Below are 16,506 nucleotides of genomic sequence, written 5' to 3'. Positions count from 1 at the left end.
CAAACTGAGTCCAAAATGCTTTCAAATAATGAACTAATAATTGTCTTGTATAAGTGACCCATACTTGTTTGTATTCTTCCCTGAACAAACACACTTTAAACAAATTTTGTAGGAGAGGAAAAAGGACTGCTACAGAAACAGCAACATTCAAACCATTTAAAACAAAAGGAAGATTATTTAATGCATTAACGATGTTAATCTGAAGATAAATAAATCCACAACAGACTTTAAAATTTCTTTGAGATTTCCTTTCTTTGCAGAGAATATTTTTGAAATCATACAGTACTGAGAAGGTGTCATTTTATTTTCTATATGTCCAGGTGAAAGCCTCAGTTCTCTGCTCTCTTCATAGGACTTTTCAATGCCCAGTCCAAAAGGTAGTTTTCTTTAGCTTTTACTTTAAAACAGAATAGTGGCCAATGTTAATTTCAAGAATAACTTGAAGGTTTGTTTCCTGAATCATCTTCTTGAGAGCCCATACTCTGTAAGGGAAGAAGAGAAGTTAATTCTGTAAAAATTCTTTCCCGGAGATTTATTTTCATCCTAAGAATAATTCTAAAACGTCTAATCACAAGAAGAGACAGGAAAATAAAGTAGACATAAAAGAACCTGCACTCTCACTTTTTGCACAGTGCTCACCATGTGTGGTGTTTACCCACTTTCCACATCTGACTTTATTTAGATTCTTAAGTTCAGTATACATTCTCTGTGAAAGACCTTATGTCAGTTACCTTCTGCACAAACTGAGGGTTCACAGTGATCTCTTGATCCATGGCTTTCAGTCGTTCGTCAAGCTCTATACACTTCAGCATCTGAGAAAGGCATGTTGAAAACAGCAAGTTGATTAGTTTGTCCAAGTCCATTTATGGCTCAGATGTGTCATGAGCTAATGAAAAGCAAGCATTTGGTAGCCAATGTTACAGATGAACAAGATTTTTAAATAGAAGAGTAATTTTTCTAGTATTTAACTCAGTCAATCCTATTGACTTCACATAGTCAATATTATGGGGTCAAAGTGCTGGCATGCCTCAGCTTGTGCCTAATGTACAATAGGCAACTCAGCACTGACAGTAATTGCCTAGTAGAGATGGTAAATGACTACAACCTAGTTGCTACAAACAGCAGAATAATTTCATAGCCCTGCATTTCTGCTATATTGAGGTACTTCACCTTTTAAAGCACCTGGCTTCCACCTATTCAAGAAGTGAATGTATCACAAAATCTCTCCTTATAACACCATTATTAGATTTTGAAGGCAATAGCAAGAATGTATTAAATGTTATTTACCTCCTGATCAATGTTATGAAGCATAGCCGGATTGTTATATTTTTCAGGATTATCATGGAAACAGACCATACCATCTTTCTGATTAATACTTGCAAAGATTTCACCGTCTTCTATCTGAAAGAGGTGAAACAGTTTGTAATACAAAGATTAACCTGAATACGGAAGAGTAAAAAAAAAAAAAATTTAGATAACCTACAGTGATGATTCAAACACTGATCTTAAATATATTTTAAAATGTAATCATCAGTCTTGGTTCTTCCTTCCCAACAGTCTATTCCAAACAGAGGAGCGTACATCATTCTAGTATAAAAGACAGGCACTACCGACGTTTGGTTTGGATTAAAACAGTTCAGACGTTTTTGGGCAGGAGGTGGCAACTTAAAAAAATCAGGGATTGCCACTGCTAAATAAATATTGACTGGTCACATCAGAATATTAACCAATTATAGTCCTTAAAGTGATTTGGGTCCGTTTTGTAATTAAAAGCCACTTTAGTCAAGTAACATTCCTTACCATGTGAAGGACATATTTTTCTGCTTCCTGGGGCCCCGATAGCTGCACTCTACTTGCCATATCTTGTAATGACAGGGTTAAAAATGTCTGAAAGTTAGAAGCATGGCAAACCATTATAATCTGAAGCCACCAGCTGCTGTTCCTATGAGTTCTTTATGGACTACATAACTAACTGCATTTTTTAAATTGATCTGTTGACTAATAATGGTGTGAACATGCAGAATAGGCAGGCAGTACAAGAGTATCATGGAAATACTTGAGTAATTTCTTCATGGAAACCGATGTTTTATATTGCTAGGTGCACGTATGTGCACAACTGGGTGACTGTTACCAGAATGCTGTGTTTATAATTCTTTCCTTCCTAAAGGAAGCCTAGGTGATGTCAAGCTTCCTTTTTCCCCCATGAAAGTTCTCTGCCAGACTAACACAGCTATTTCTTTCAAGAGACGTATCCATTGTTTTAATTCTGTAGTCCATTTCCCAAATAATCCTATTACAGTAGAACCTCAGAGTTATGAACACCTCAGGAATGGAGGTTGTTGGTAACTCTGAACAAAACATCATGTTTGTTTTCAAAAGTTAACAACTGAACAGTAACTAAATACAGCTTTGAACCTTTACTATGCAGAAGACAAATGCTGCTTTCCCTTTATTTTTGTAGTAGTTTACATTTAACACAGTATTGTACTTGCTTTTTTTCCCAGTCTTTGCTGCTGCCTGATTGTGTACTTCCGGTTCCAAATGAGGTGTGTGGTTGACTGGTAGTTCATAACTATGGTGTTCGTATCTGAGGTTTTACTGAACATTATATGCCTGCGGCACACACCATTTGAGTTAATTTAAGCAAAAGAGTATCTTAACTTTCCCTGATCACCTCTAGGAACCACTCTGATCTCTACTTAGTTGCATGTGTAACTGACCCCACTTCTTTCCCAATTCTTCTGCCACTGGACAGTCCCACCCTTCTTTCCTACTCCAGAATTCAGATGAAGTTGTAAAGTTCAGTTTCCCACAGAAGACTGGAAAACTGAAGGTACCGGGGGGCATCTTTACTGACTTCTTTGGCTACATATAAAAGTTGTGGGCAAATTCTCAGTTGATATAAATAAGTCAGCACGGCCTATTGACTTCCATGGTAGTACACCAGTTTACTGCAAGGTCTGGAAGCTTCGGCATAAGAAGGAGGCAGGCAACTGAATCTATACATGTAATACAGAAGCAAAGAGGCCCCCTACTTCTGTATCCAGAGTTTTTGTATTCCTCATACAAAAATACACATTCACCTTTATTTAAAATATGGTTAATTTTACTAGCTCATTATATAGATCATTTTCACTTCAGTAGCACTATATTCAACAGATACATTTACTAAACAATGCAATTACTTTTTAAAGTGACTATTACAGACATAATCAATGTACTATTGAGCCTATCACAATGTTATATACATACAAGACTATTTTTAGATTAGCCCTTCCAGATATAGTGTGCTAAATGCAGAATGCCTGGATGACTGATGCCAAAAGAAAACCTGCACCTTACCTTGGTTAACCTCTGTATATTCTTTTTATAAAGAGATGACAAGCACTGCTTAACCAGCCCCATATTGTTATCTCTGGTGAATGTTTCACTATGTTTGTTGACCAAGTTTCGGAGCTCCGATGGTTTATTGGTTGAATAAACTTGTGCTAATTCATGGTACGCATTACTAAGGGGCTGCAAATAGAAAAACAGATTTTTAATGCATATGGAATTCAGTCTTACAACAGTCTATTTAATAGTTTTGCACTGAAAGTTATTTAAGCCACTCTTATGATCAACACCATAAAACTTTTTTTTAAAAGGGGCTCAAGTCCCCCAGTGGATTAATGCACTAGACTTTCACCTCTGAAGATCTAGATTTAAAACATGTAGAACACAAGTTTGGTGGTTTCAACCTAGCTCTCAAACACCTGCTCGTATATCAAAAGCATAACAGTCAGGCTGTAGGCTCCTTGAGGCAGGGACTGTCTTTGCATTCTACCCAAATTAAAGCCAAGGGGGTCAGATCCCGCTTAGGGCCTTTTTTAGAATCTCTGCACAATAAACTGAATTATTCAGTATGGCATTCCTGAGATTCAAGTAGAGATCAGCTATGTGAAACTAGAGGGTTTTGTTGTGTTTCAGGACATGGACACTGCTAACGGGAGCTAATGGGAAACCTAAGGAGTCTTGCTTACTATCTAACAAAAGTAGAAGGCTAGTGAGTTCACCAAGCGCATTACTAAGATGTCAGATTGATAAATGTGAAGCCAGTTTATTCTTTTGTCTGGAATCCATTTCCATTTAAGATGTAAAAGCTGTGTTGCAACATAATCAAAAGTGCCTATGTTTTATTTTTATATATAAACTGAGAAGGCATGCAATCACTTTCTAGCCATGCCTTTTTTGTGACTTACAAACAGGCACAAGCCCAAATGACATTTGTTTCTAACATTTCCAATAATCTAGAACAGTAAACAGAACTGCATAAAAGATCCAAGGAAGACAGATTCTTGGCAAACATTGCAACTTTTTATTCTGAATGTATAGTCCAGGTTATTGTTCAATTGTCTTTTGAAGAAAAAAAACCCCCCAAAAAACAAACAAACGGAAAAAAAAAAATCACACTTACCTTAATGAATCTACCCACTATCTGAGAGGTGTACTTTGGTAGCTGTTGAACTTTGCCAAGTAGTATCAAAGAAACTAGAATGTACTTTTTATACGATTCCAACATAATATGACTGACTGCCATGGCTGGAGTAGTTATTGCCTAAGCAAGAGAAAGGGATGGGAATAAAAAAGGATATTTAATAAGGTTTATGCCAGTGACACTCATTTCTAGATTTAAAACTCCATATGTAAAAGGGATGTGATGGAACATGTAATTCACCAGTGTGTGTTAGGCTCTATGAAAATGGAAGTTAGTTTAGTAAGAATCACTCAGAAAAGCCTAAAAAGCAACTTCTCGACCAGCTGCTCAAAACCACAGCATAACATTTTGTACAGTGAAACTGGTCTTAAAATGACCCCACAAGGGTCAAAACAAAAAATTTTCATTTAGTAGTGGTGGGCTTTAAGTACAGATCAAGAATTGTACTTGAAACCTTTGGGAGCCTTTGAAGAAATTACTTGAAGAAGGGGCTGGCTACTGAAGGTAGTTTGGTCATTTTCCATAAGATTTTTATCCATTACAAAGACGTACTAAAGTTTTGAAAAGCTTTAGATCATTTGTTTGTACAGAAAATCATTTAAATTCAAGAGTACTAAAAAAGGTTAGAGGGAAAGTTAAATTCCTTTTGTCTCAAGGTTTTACCCCTGCTAGAACACCTAAATTACCAAAAGAGCAGGAAAAAAAGTTTACTTTGTGCATTTGACAGCATTTGTCGTCTACAGAATTTCCCATTTGTGGGTCTTTCACGCAGAAATCAGAAGAAAAACAAACCATTTACAAATAAGTAGAAAAACAAGAGTGACAGCAAATACCAAAAATTAGTCATGGTTTCAGGGGCAGATGTACTACCTGAAACCCCTAAACTGATTTTTCTTGACGTTAGCATGTGATTTTAAATCCTCATACATGTTTATGAAAGTCAGCCTGTGAATTGTTGCCATCCGCTACGAAATAAGAAACAAATGGCAATCCAAGAAAGTTTAAAAGGAGATAAAAAGCAACACAAGCATTTGATAGCCAGGCTCAGTCATATGATCTTGTAGGCATGTAACCAGATCCCTTGAGAGGTTCTGTGGTGCAGTAACACTTGGATTTTTGGCTGGAAATGCACAATGGACCATTATTTGCAGCCACACAAATTTTTTTTCCTATACAGCCCTGATTTAAGCAGAAAAGGATATAGCAAAATCCTAGAGTAACTGAAAACACATCTAACTTAGATTTGCTAGGTAACTATATGTGGTGCACAGACATAAAATAGCAGCAGTGAAGTATATATATGGAAGGCCCTCAAATACTATGGTGATGAGCAGCAGTATAGAACGCCAGGATAGGTATATTTAACGCAAGTAGAAGTACAAAAATAAGAATCAAAGACTCTAATACCTTCTCTTATGAAAAGAGCCATAACTGATCTTTTTGGCAAGTTTAAAAACCCTATACACACAGTTTTGGACTTTCAACCTATCACATTCCTGATCTTCCCACCGGCTTTTGATTCAGAGAAAGTTACCTGTTCGTAAAAGTAGAGCGCTCTTTCGAAGTTCTTTAGCCCAGTGTATATCATCCCACCATAGTAGTAGTAACATAAAAAATGCTTCGCATCATATGCCCCATTCTCTTTACAAATATCCATCATGTCCACGTCTAGATATGGGAGGGCAGGTTTAAAGCATTTTGCTAACAAACAGAGCTACAAGAAAATAAACCAGGGTTACATGACCAGACACCTCTATTCCATCTTAAAAAAAACAGTAACTAAAATTCAGTTTAGTACCATTTATTAATCTTAATGCACTTTACTGCAAAAATGCAAGTAGCAACACAATCTAGGAAATGGTGCAATTCCAGTAGTGTTTTACTATAGGCTGGTCATAACCATTATGACATTGCAAGATCTACCAACACCACTGATGAGCTGTTACAAATTATATTAAAATAACTCCACCCTAATTTGCAAAACTGCCTGAAACATTCCACACAAGCTAGCCTGCTGGCAGCACAAAGTGCCACATGTGATAATCCCAGTTCAGGCCCTGTGCCCCAGGAGCTAAGAGCAATGCAAAAACAGAAAATTCAGCCCAGAGAGGTTGGAAGAGACGTGCAAATGCCTCATGCCATTGTTGAGCAAATCTACTCTGGATAACACTCAACAATATCTGGCTCTGGAAGGAGCTGTGTGTTGCCCTCCTCAGCAAAAGGAAGGATCACCACCATCCAGACTTTCAGAAGTGATGGAGGGCAACAAAATGAAGGATCTAAGAGGATCCTCTACAAATCCCATTCTAATGATTTCAAATATTAAAACATCAGCATATCTTATGGTTTACTACCATCATAAAACCCACTATACTTGTACTCATTCCTCCATTTCAGAAGGATGAAGCACATATTCACCCACTGCACAAAGGGATTGGGCCAATTTAAAATTTTTATTCTTGGTATTAGCCTGATATAACCTTTTACCTGGCAGAGATCAGCATGTATTGAGGTCAGCTGGTTTGTGTTCATCTGCATCTTGTCTATGGCTTGTCTGAGAATGCCAATTCCTCGCAGGGGCTGTCAGAAATTACATCTCTTTCAGATAATTTCTCATAGTTGGCAGCACATTGGATCTTATGTTGACACTTACAAATGAAAAATAACACTAATTGATAGGTTACATTTAGTAACAATTACTCTGAGGTTCCCCCTTCCTTGTAGGATACTGCAGTCCCTTCTTAAGAGATAAAATTATTCTTGGCTATTAACTAGCCTTGGTTTGCTTCTCTTGATGGACTACTAAAATTTAGCATTTCTGCTTCAAAAAGACAATTCTATTAAGAGCACATTATATGGTTAAAATACTAGAAAATTACATTCTCAAAGACCTAATCCTCACAACACCAAAACATGACCCTGTTCACACTGAAGTCAAAAGCAAAACTTCCAATTAGTTTCATTTGGAGCAGAACCTGGCTTCAACCCTATTTTCTGACTTTAAAAAATAATAAAGTGACTAGAAAGCTAACTTCTTAACCTTACAGATGTGATTCTCAAAGCTTTGTGTTTCGTCAGTCCACTCTAAACAGTCATCACAGTTTGTTGTATATTTTAAGACACCTACTCAGGTGGTAGGCTTATGTGAAGATAACGCTGAAGGCAGTGACAACTGACTTACCAGTACCAATTATTTTGGTACAATCACTTATTTTTGTATATTGTCTAGAGAATTTCAGCTCCATCAAAAGTTAGTGAGCACAGTAATTTCCTATTTTGCGTATGTTCCATATCATGGTTTATTTGCCAGTGCTCTAAAGAATTAATGGTATTTTCTTCCTTTTAGGATCTCTCTGAAATAACCCTTTTTAAAATCTAGTTTTGGAGCCATTACCTTCCTGTACACACAGGAGCAAGAATCTGCATAGAAACGTTCTTAATGAGGAATTAGCAACAAATCTCAAAATGAGACACTAAGTCTACTATGAACAAACTAAAGAACTTGGATATATAGTCTACTTATTTCTACTAGGTGACATCTGCTTACCTGTTTTCTTTCCACAAGGGCATTTGTTAACTGGTGGCAGAGGCCAGCAACTAGATACAACAATAAAAAAAGTGAAAATCACAAATACCAACTATACCAAATTTAGATTATGTAGGTGTACAGAACAAATTGAAAGTTCACTTACAAGTGTCTGTTGCATATCTAATGTGCTCCCCATTACAAGTGCTGATAAAAAGCTGGACCTGCGAGAATAATGTTTCGAAATCAGGGACACTTGGCATAGAAAACTTCACAAACCTAAAAACAAATCAAAAAATTAAACACTTAGTTTCTGTAAATTAAAAACTAAGGCATCACCCTGAAATTATCTCTGCATGGGGCAGGTAAACTTCTTCAACTGTGTGGAGCTAATTGCAGACTTGGCCCAAAGTGCATATTGTGGACTTTTTTTAGTTTGGCAGACTAAAACCTTATAATCCAAGCTTAAGTATCCTGACAAACAAAGAGTCCATGCTTTACAGAACTAAACTTTGCAAGTATGCTGTCTCAGCTGAGAAGAGTAAAAACATCTTAAACACATTAAAAGGCATACATCTGACAACTACACTGGTATTTGAAAATGTGATTAAAAAACCCTCACCTCCATGCAGAGTCTTATGCAAACTTTCACTACAGAGCATGTTACAGCATGTGAAGTAGTAACTTTAAATAGCATGAAGAATACTGTAATAGAGCAAACCTAAACAAAACCCAACCAAAAAACTGCATCACACATTCCCACTCCCCTCACATTCTTCCCCACCCTAAAGACACATATAAATAAAAAAGTTTACACTTAGTCAATCAGCACTTTTTTTATAGACACGTCAATTTACTTTTTCAAGCTATATGTTGCTTAAGTTTATTTTTTTTGAGAGCAGAAGTCTTCTTAATGGTTTTGTATTCCCTCCACTACACCAAGAACAAACCATCACATTAGTCCTTCATAAGTACTTCCCATTAACCTTAGAAATATTGAAGTACTATTGGTACTGTACCCCTCTGATGGTGGTTCTTTATTGCTTTCTCGCTATGTCTTAAGTACGTTTGTGGTTCCTACTCAACTAAAATGTTCAGAGTGTGTTTCTTGAGAAGCATTCAAATTCCTCTCATCTCCTCTGCTCCTTTTTGACCCTGAACTCTGTCATCCTAAGTCTGTAAATTTGTATATCACTACCTCCAAAACACTGCCCATGATGACACTGTCTTGACTATACCTCCACTGAAATCCTCATCCACGCATTCAGCACACTTCTCCTTGACTGCTGAAAATCCTGGCCTACTGTATGGCCTCCTCAAATTCCAACATCCCTGGGAAGCCGTATCCTGAAAATCTCCAAGCACATATTCCGACTCCACTTACTGCCCATTTATTTTAGGGTGTAGTTTAAAACTGCCTATATTCTTAAACTTCATTTACTTGTCGTGGATGGCTACTAACATACTTGCTATTCCTCTTGTCCCTTCACAAAGTCTTTCCACTGTTTGTTCCAAACAGAAGCTACAGTGTGGAAGACTTGCACTATTTTCCTGTACTTCTGACTCAATGAATCCATCCATTCAAATCTCATCATTTAAACATCTCCTCTTACTGACAGTTGCCCTTTCTCCCCTTATTTGTTTTTAAAAACTAAATGTTTTAATTTAGTCACCCCATGTTTTCAACATTGGTGAAGCATGACAAAGATGGTGTGCTTTTTTAGAATTTTGTAATGCGTTTTTGGGATCCAACTTGCATAAAATCCAGTACAAAGTGAAGTACTGTATGTACTAGTACTTATGGTATTATATTTTTGTCAAAATGAGATTTGCAACAAAAGCTAGTTTTCTAACAGATGAAGATCAAATTTTTGTTTCAAAGTTACTTTATAGAATCCCAGTAGTGCCACTTGTAAAGACACTTCCCTTGAAGTTATGTGATGTCAGGAACAAAAGATGGCTCCAACTCCCTACACACAATTTTTCCATACCTCATCCATATCCTAACCCCCTACAACAATTCAACTGCTCTCTTAACCTGCATGATAATGAGACCTTCCAGATGGGCAGAATAAATGCTAGCTAAGAAACTGAGACAGCAGCCCATGCTTTTCCATGTATGAAGTGACATTCTGCTTAACGTTATTAATCCAGTTTGCTAATATCCCATTTATGCATCATAGCTTAAAAACCATTTGATTTTTTTTTTTGAACCCATGAGCAAAAGTAATTATCTATGCAGACCTTCTACATGTAACAGAGGTTGCTCATAATTAAAAAATCCTTCCTAGGAGCTGTTTGTCATGGCATTTTACAAATTTCAGAACTGGAATAATATCAAAAAAGTAAAACACACATAAGTCAATACTTTATTTGTAAAAAGGAAGTACACTATGAGAAAAAAAAATTAAGCACCAGTATGGCAACAGCACAGTGAAAATGCAAGTATCCAACAGTAATAATTTTGGCTAGCAATTACCATACACAGTCTGAAGTTTTGGAAATTATAAGTAAATTAAGCCTTTAAATAAAGGAAAGGATCACTTACAAAACAGCAAGAACCCCTAAGGAGTGTTCTTGCACATCCAGGGCACCAAGCACTGTATCCAGATGGGAGAGATTTTTTGCTAGTAGTTCCCCGCTTTTATTGATCAATTCACAAAGCTGGGTCATTTGCCCTGAAATATGAAATACTACTGTCAAAATTAAGTTAGAACACTAAATAAAAATTACTTAAAACAGTCAGCATGTCCCCATTTAACACTTCCTTGCTTTTTCCTAGGATTATTTTAAAGAAGCAACTTTGTTCAGTGCAGTAGTCAAACCTACTAGTTTGTTCTTGTTAGCAATAGCCCAGGAATCCAGTCTCCCAGGCTAGGGGACTCACAATAGCTTAAGCTCTCATTTTTTAAAAAAATTGAGCTTCCAGTTGTTATAACTTCAGAAAAAACTTTTAAAAAATTAACAGACTGTAATCCAATGCAGTATCATTTTCTTGAGTCTGCAGCGAGAACTAAGTGCCACAGCAGCTGCTCAGAGTTTTGCCAAGCTACAGGAATGGAGTTTCACATTTACAGACACACATGGAAAGTCCATCCCCACAAAGTTGTCCATGGACAGCACCCTGGTAGAAGTCTCAGCATCCTCCACCTTCTCAGAAGCTGAGGTGCCAGGAAACTAGTCTTCTCATCAGGGTGCTGCTCCTGGACCTCAGCTTCTTGAATGTCTGATCAGCTTTTTCAGCCTTGTCCATAGCACTTTTGAAGTACAGTATGTGGTATAAAAAATTTAGGCTTAACATCTAGGATAAAAGAGATTGGAGAAAAATCTCTATTTTTTCCAGTTTAGTTTGTGCATACATTATGACATCCAGTCATCTGTAGTTTACTGCTTGGGAGATTCAGCATAGCATGGGGAAAGAGAAAAACATTTCAAATGAAAGAGTGTGCTAAACCTACAAAAATAGACAGAGGGATCACAGGCAGATGCTGTACCTCAAACTGTTTTTACTTATCTTTTAAAAAAACACTGGATTTTAAAATCAACTGTGGTCCTCTGAAGCAGACTTGGTTCAACTATCTATTCTGACAGATTAGATACAAACCGCATTGAGGGTCTAACCTCAACTCCTAGAATCTTTGAATCTCTATATATAAAAAGGGAAAGAGGTACACACATAGTTCTTCTCTCTCTCTAACCTTTTCCTCTAAATTAGGCTAAATGATGAAAATGAAAATTTAGCTTTGAGAGAGGGGTGTGGTCTAATGGTCTGAGTGCAGGACTGGAAACCAGAAACTCCTGAACTGTAATTTTAGCTCTAATAATGACTCCCTCTATGGCCTTAGGGCTATTACTTCACACAGATATCCACCCTACTGGATCATTAAGAGGATTAGAGCACTCTGAAGTTATATAATGCTGTACAACTACTAAACACGATCCATTTTGATAACTTTCCCCTATTAGATCAATTAAACATCAAAATGCATCTGTTCCGTCAGCATATTGCCAGCCATCAAGCAATCTACAAGACCAAATTTCTAAACAAGTTGAATTTTATACAGTATAACTGACAGAATATATATCAAAAGAAAGTTTGAGCCCCACCCAGAAATAACTCAGTCATTGAAGAGATCAAAAGTGGGCTTAAATTTTATGAGAAAACATCAATTGTTGACCTGTTTCAAAGATACGAACATCCCACATAGAGAAACAAAGGGCTGATCTACATTAGGTCGGCTTAACTACACTCAGAACTGTGAAAAATGTCATACCCCGTGAGACGTAATTAGGCTGCCCTAAACTCCAGTGTCCGTAGACACCGACAGGTTTATTTACTACAGAGATAGAAGAACCCCTTCCATGGCTGTAGTAAGTTTTTATGCTGCAGCTATACTGCGGTAGCATTTCTAGTGTAGACATACAAAATAAACATGAAAGTAAAGTTCAGGAACTTGCACACATATGCACTGAAGCTCTATGTAAATACAAGCAGAAATTTGGGTTTGAAAAGGCAATTAAGAAAGACTATGTTATTAAAAGGCTTTCTGCACACAGAGTTATGAAAGCTCCAATATGTAATCCTAGCAATTTTTTATCATATGCCTCGCTAGGTAAGTGTCAGAACCCAATACTTTGGATGGAAAAGTCCACAGGTCAGCTAGTCAATACCCCAAAGGCCAATTAAGGAAACACTGGGTACTCGCTACATTTTATTTTCCAGTGTTTCACCCATGTAAAAGGCCAGATTTTTCATAATAGCCGTGCAATAAAATCAAATTTCAAAATGACACACTACCATCAATCTAGATGCTTGCTGATATATTACAGCTATAACCTAAATCTGGAGTTAAGAGTACTTTCCTAATTTGCAAAACTAAGGTCTGGTCTACACTACAGATCTATATCAGTATAACTACATCACTCAGGTGTATGAAAAATCCACACTCCTGAGTGACATTTATACCAACCTAATCCCCTGTGTAGACAGTGCTATCTCAGCAGGGGAGCTTCTCCCACCAACATAGCTACTGACTCTTGGGGAGGTGGATTAACTATGCCAACGGGATAGCTCTCTTGTGTCAGCTTAGAGGATCTTCATTAAAACAGTGCAGCTGCACCGATGCAGCATTTTAACTGTATATTTGTCCCAAGGTTAAGGTTGCACTGCAGTAAGCTAGGTTCCGATTTGAGCCCAAAGACTTTGGCAATAGCAGTCAGTGGCTGCTACTTTCCTATTCATCTGCAGGCCCTCTAACAAGCAACAGATACCAAAGAGTGAGCAGCCAGGGGATAAAAAAAACAGTGAGAAGTAGCAACGGTGCCACACTAGAACCCAGCAAATACCACCATTTAGACCAAATACTACTGACAGAACAAATACATGAGAAGAGTTTTACCTGTCAACTTCTATTCCTCAGCTGCCCTAGAAAATTCCTAAATTTCTGGCCTTTAAGACCAACACGTGCCCTTACGATTAGCCTGACCTCCTGTATAACACAGGACGCAGAATTACACCACATGCTTTCTCCACCTAGCGCACAGCTTGTGGAGGAGTGAGAGAGCATCTTTTAGGAAGAGCCTTCCCCTCATGAGTTAAAGAGAAAAGGGGGTGGCGAGACTCCGACAGATGCCAGCCACGCTGCCCCAAGTGAGACGAAGGCAGGGCAAAAAGCAACCGAGGTCACGAGCCATCTGAAACCCAGTTTGGAGAGTCCCGACCATGGCCCCGCAGGCTCCGGGGCAGGAACAGGGCCGGCCCGCCGGCCGGGCCACGTGACAGAAGGGAGCGCGGGAGCCGGGGCGACCCCCCATGCCCCGCACGTTCACCCCCAGCCCCGGGGCGGGGCCTATGGAGCCCCATCTTCGCTCGCGCCGCCGCCGCCGCGCTGCACCTGCGCCCCCGGGGCAGGGCGGGGCCCCGGGCAGCCGTTCGCGGCCCCGCGCTCTCCGCACGGCTCAGTCCGGGTTTTAGCTGCCCCGCTCCCTCACGGTGCCGGTCCCCTTCCCCGTGGCCAAAGCCCAGGCCCAGCCCCAACCGCTGCCCGGCCTGCGCCCAGGCTCCCGCTGAGCCCAGCTCCCCCGTCCTCCCGCCCGCGGTCACCTTGGGCCGAGAGCTGCCGGACGCTGTTGACGAACTGCTCCAGGGCGGACGCCATCTTGGCGGCTCTCGGCGCGGCCGCGGCTCTCCGGGGTGGTGGAGAGGGCGGGCAGGCGGCCCGAGCCGAGAGCGGCGGGGGGACGCGGGAAGGAGGCTCCGGAGCGACGCCGCCACCACCCAGCCAATCAGCGGCCGCTTCGGGAGCCGCGAGACTACGCTGCCAACGTCACTTCCTCCATGAAACATCGCGAGGGCAACGGGCCTCGGAACAAACGCCCCCTGACGGTTACCATGGGAACCTCCTGCGCCCGCCTGGCATCGCGGCCTGATGTAAAGGCGCAGAGCGCCCAACGCAGGGGCCGTGTTGGGGGCCAAGCCGTGACGCGGCAACGGCGAGAGGCCGGTCTGTGACGTAGTCGCGCCACCTCATCGCCTGTCTTCCTTCCCGCCGCAGATCAGCGCGTCATCCTGTTGCCTCACAAAGCAGCTTGTGAGGTCACCCGGCATCCCTAGACCCAGCCCTGGAGCGCCTGGTTTGCCCCCCACCCGGTGAGGCGCTGCCAAAATCTTAACAACCGGTTCCCGATACCACGTTCCCGCTTAAGGGCTGTGCCCCAGTGCCTCTCGTTTGTACCAACGGGGTTACCGTACCTCCCTATTTTCCCGGGAGGAACATTTAAAAATTCCTCCCGGACGGCGATTTAAGAACCAAAAAGCCTGACCTGCCCGGGACAGTGCGGGGGTGTGTTAACCCTGCCGAAAGTTCTTTTGTAAAAAGATGGCCCTGAACTAGAAGCGAGCTCCGTTTCACAGCTGTGGGTCCCCACCACGCCCTGGGGGGTGTGCTGGGGGACCAGATGTCCCGATTTTATAGGGACAGTCCCGATTTTGGGGTCTTTTTCTTATATAGCCTCCTATTACTCCCCACCCCCGTCCTGATTTTTCACACTTGCTGTCTGGTCACCCTAGGGCGTGCACATGCGTGGGTCCCAGCTGCTCCCTGCTCCCCTCATTGAAGCCGGCGTGCAGGGTTACTGCCCTGGGAACTGCAGGGCACCAGTGACATGGGGCCAGCTGCAGACAGGGGCGTGGGGCAGGGCTAGCTGGAGGCAGGGGGTGCAGAGCTGGCTGGAGACAGGAGGGTGTGGGTTTGGCTGGAGGCAAGGGGGTGTGGGACTGGCTGGAGGCAGGGCAGGGGCTGGCTGACTTCGGGCAGGGCTGTCGGGGGGTGCAGCAGGGGTTGGCTGGAGACGGGGGGGTGTGGGGCTGGCTAGCTTCGGGCAGGGGGATGCGACAGGGGCTGGCTGTGGGCAGGGCAGGGCATGCAGCAGGGGCTGGCTGCGGGCAGGGGGTGTCTGGAGACAGGGGTGTCTGGCGGCAGGGCAGGGGGTGTGGCAGGGGCTGGCTGCGGGCAGGGGCCGTGGGGGTGGCTGGAGACAGGGGCTGGCTGCGGGCAGGGCAGGGGGTGTGTGCGGCAGGGGCTGGCTGGAAACGTGCTAGCTGCAGACAGGGAGTGCGGGGATGGCTGGAGGCAGGGGCTGGCTGCGGGCAGGGCAGGGGGTGCGGCAGGGGCTGGCTGTGGGCAGGGGATGCAGGGGTGGCTGGAGACAGGGGCTGGCTGTGGGCAGGGGATGCAGGGGTGGCTGGAGACAGGGGCTGGCTGCAGGCAGGGGGTGCATGCGGCAGGGGCTGGCTGCAGACAGGCTGGCTGCAGACAGGGAGTGCAGAGGTGGCTGGAGGCAGGGGCTGGCTGCGGGCAGGGAGTGCGGAGGTGGCTGCAGGCAGGGGCTGGCTGCGGGCAGGGAGTGCGGAGGTGGCTGCAGGCAGGGGCTGGCTGCGGGCAGGGCAGGGGCTGGCTGCAGGCAGGGAGTGCAGGGGTGGCTGCAGGCAGGGGCTGGCTGCGGGCAGGGCAGGGGCTGGCTGCAGGTAGGGAGTGCGGGGGTGGCTGCTGGCAGGGGTTGGCTGCGGGCAGGGCAGGGGTAAGGGGCTGGCTGGAGGCAGGGCAGGGGCTGGCTGCAGGCAGGGGGTGCAGGGGTGGCTGGAGGCAGGGCAGGGGGTGTAGGAGTGGCTGGAGGCAGGGGCTGCCTGGGGCAGGGTGGTGGGTGCTCACAGGGAGAGCGGCTCAGAGCAGCCCGAGCAGCAGGACGCAGCCCAGGCCCAGCAGAGCAGCCGGGGACCCACCAGGCAGCAGCGGGAGCCCCAGAGCCAGGGGTCGGGGGAGCAGCAGCAGCACCAGGCGTCGTGTCAGGGCCAGGCAGCAGTCCACATGGCTTCTGCAGCGCAGCGCCCCCGGCGGCCGGAGGAGGAATTACATCACTTTTCGGCCAGAGTCCATCAAAGCCTCAGCGCCCCCTGCAGGGAAGCAGGTTAACAACCGGATCTAAAACTGCTTCAAAATTTAACAAC

At 42.9% G+C, this 16,506-nt stretch overlaps 1 protein-coding gene across 2 annotated transcripts; it reads right to left on the bottom strand.

Annotated features, from left to right (window-relative positions):
* Positions 1-155: 155 nt before the first annotated feature.
* On the bottom strand, positions 156-14,295 carry COPS3 (COP9 signalosome subunit 3). Of its 2 annotated transcripts, XM_073361851.1 has the most exons (12): positions 14,104-14,295; positions 10,549-10,678; positions 8,167-8,279; positions 8,022-8,071; positions 6,962-7,054; positions 6,009-6,188; positions 4,454-4,594; positions 3,343-3,516; positions 1,801-1,887; positions 1,288-1,401; positions 732-812; positions 156-482 (listed from the first exon to the last, which is right to left on the bottom strand). In XM_073361851.1, exons 1-12 carry the CDS (start codon positions 14,156-14,158, stop codon positions 429-431), a joined length of 1,272 nt encoding a protein of 423 aa, XP_073217952.1. In that variant the 5' UTR covers positions 14,159-14,295; the 3' UTR covers positions 156-428. The 2 variants fall into 2 exon arrangements, with proteins under 2 accessions (XP_073217952.1, XP_073217955.1); XM_073361854.1 differs by lacking the exons at positions 10,549-10,678; positions 14,104-14,295 and having other exon boundaries at positions 6,962-7,122; positions 8,167-8,190.
* Positions 14,296-16,506: the final 2,211 nt, after the last annotated feature.

This window comes from Lepidochelys kempii, chromosome 10 (genome assembly GCF_965140285.1).
Source record: "Lepidochelys kempii isolate rLepKem1 chromosome 10, rLepKem1.hap1, whole genome shotgun sequence".
Lineage (NCBI taxonomy): Eukaryota > Metazoa > Chordata > Testudines > Cheloniidae > Lepidochelys > Lepidochelys kempii.
This window is presented reverse-complemented; position numbering and strand designations above follow the sequence as displayed.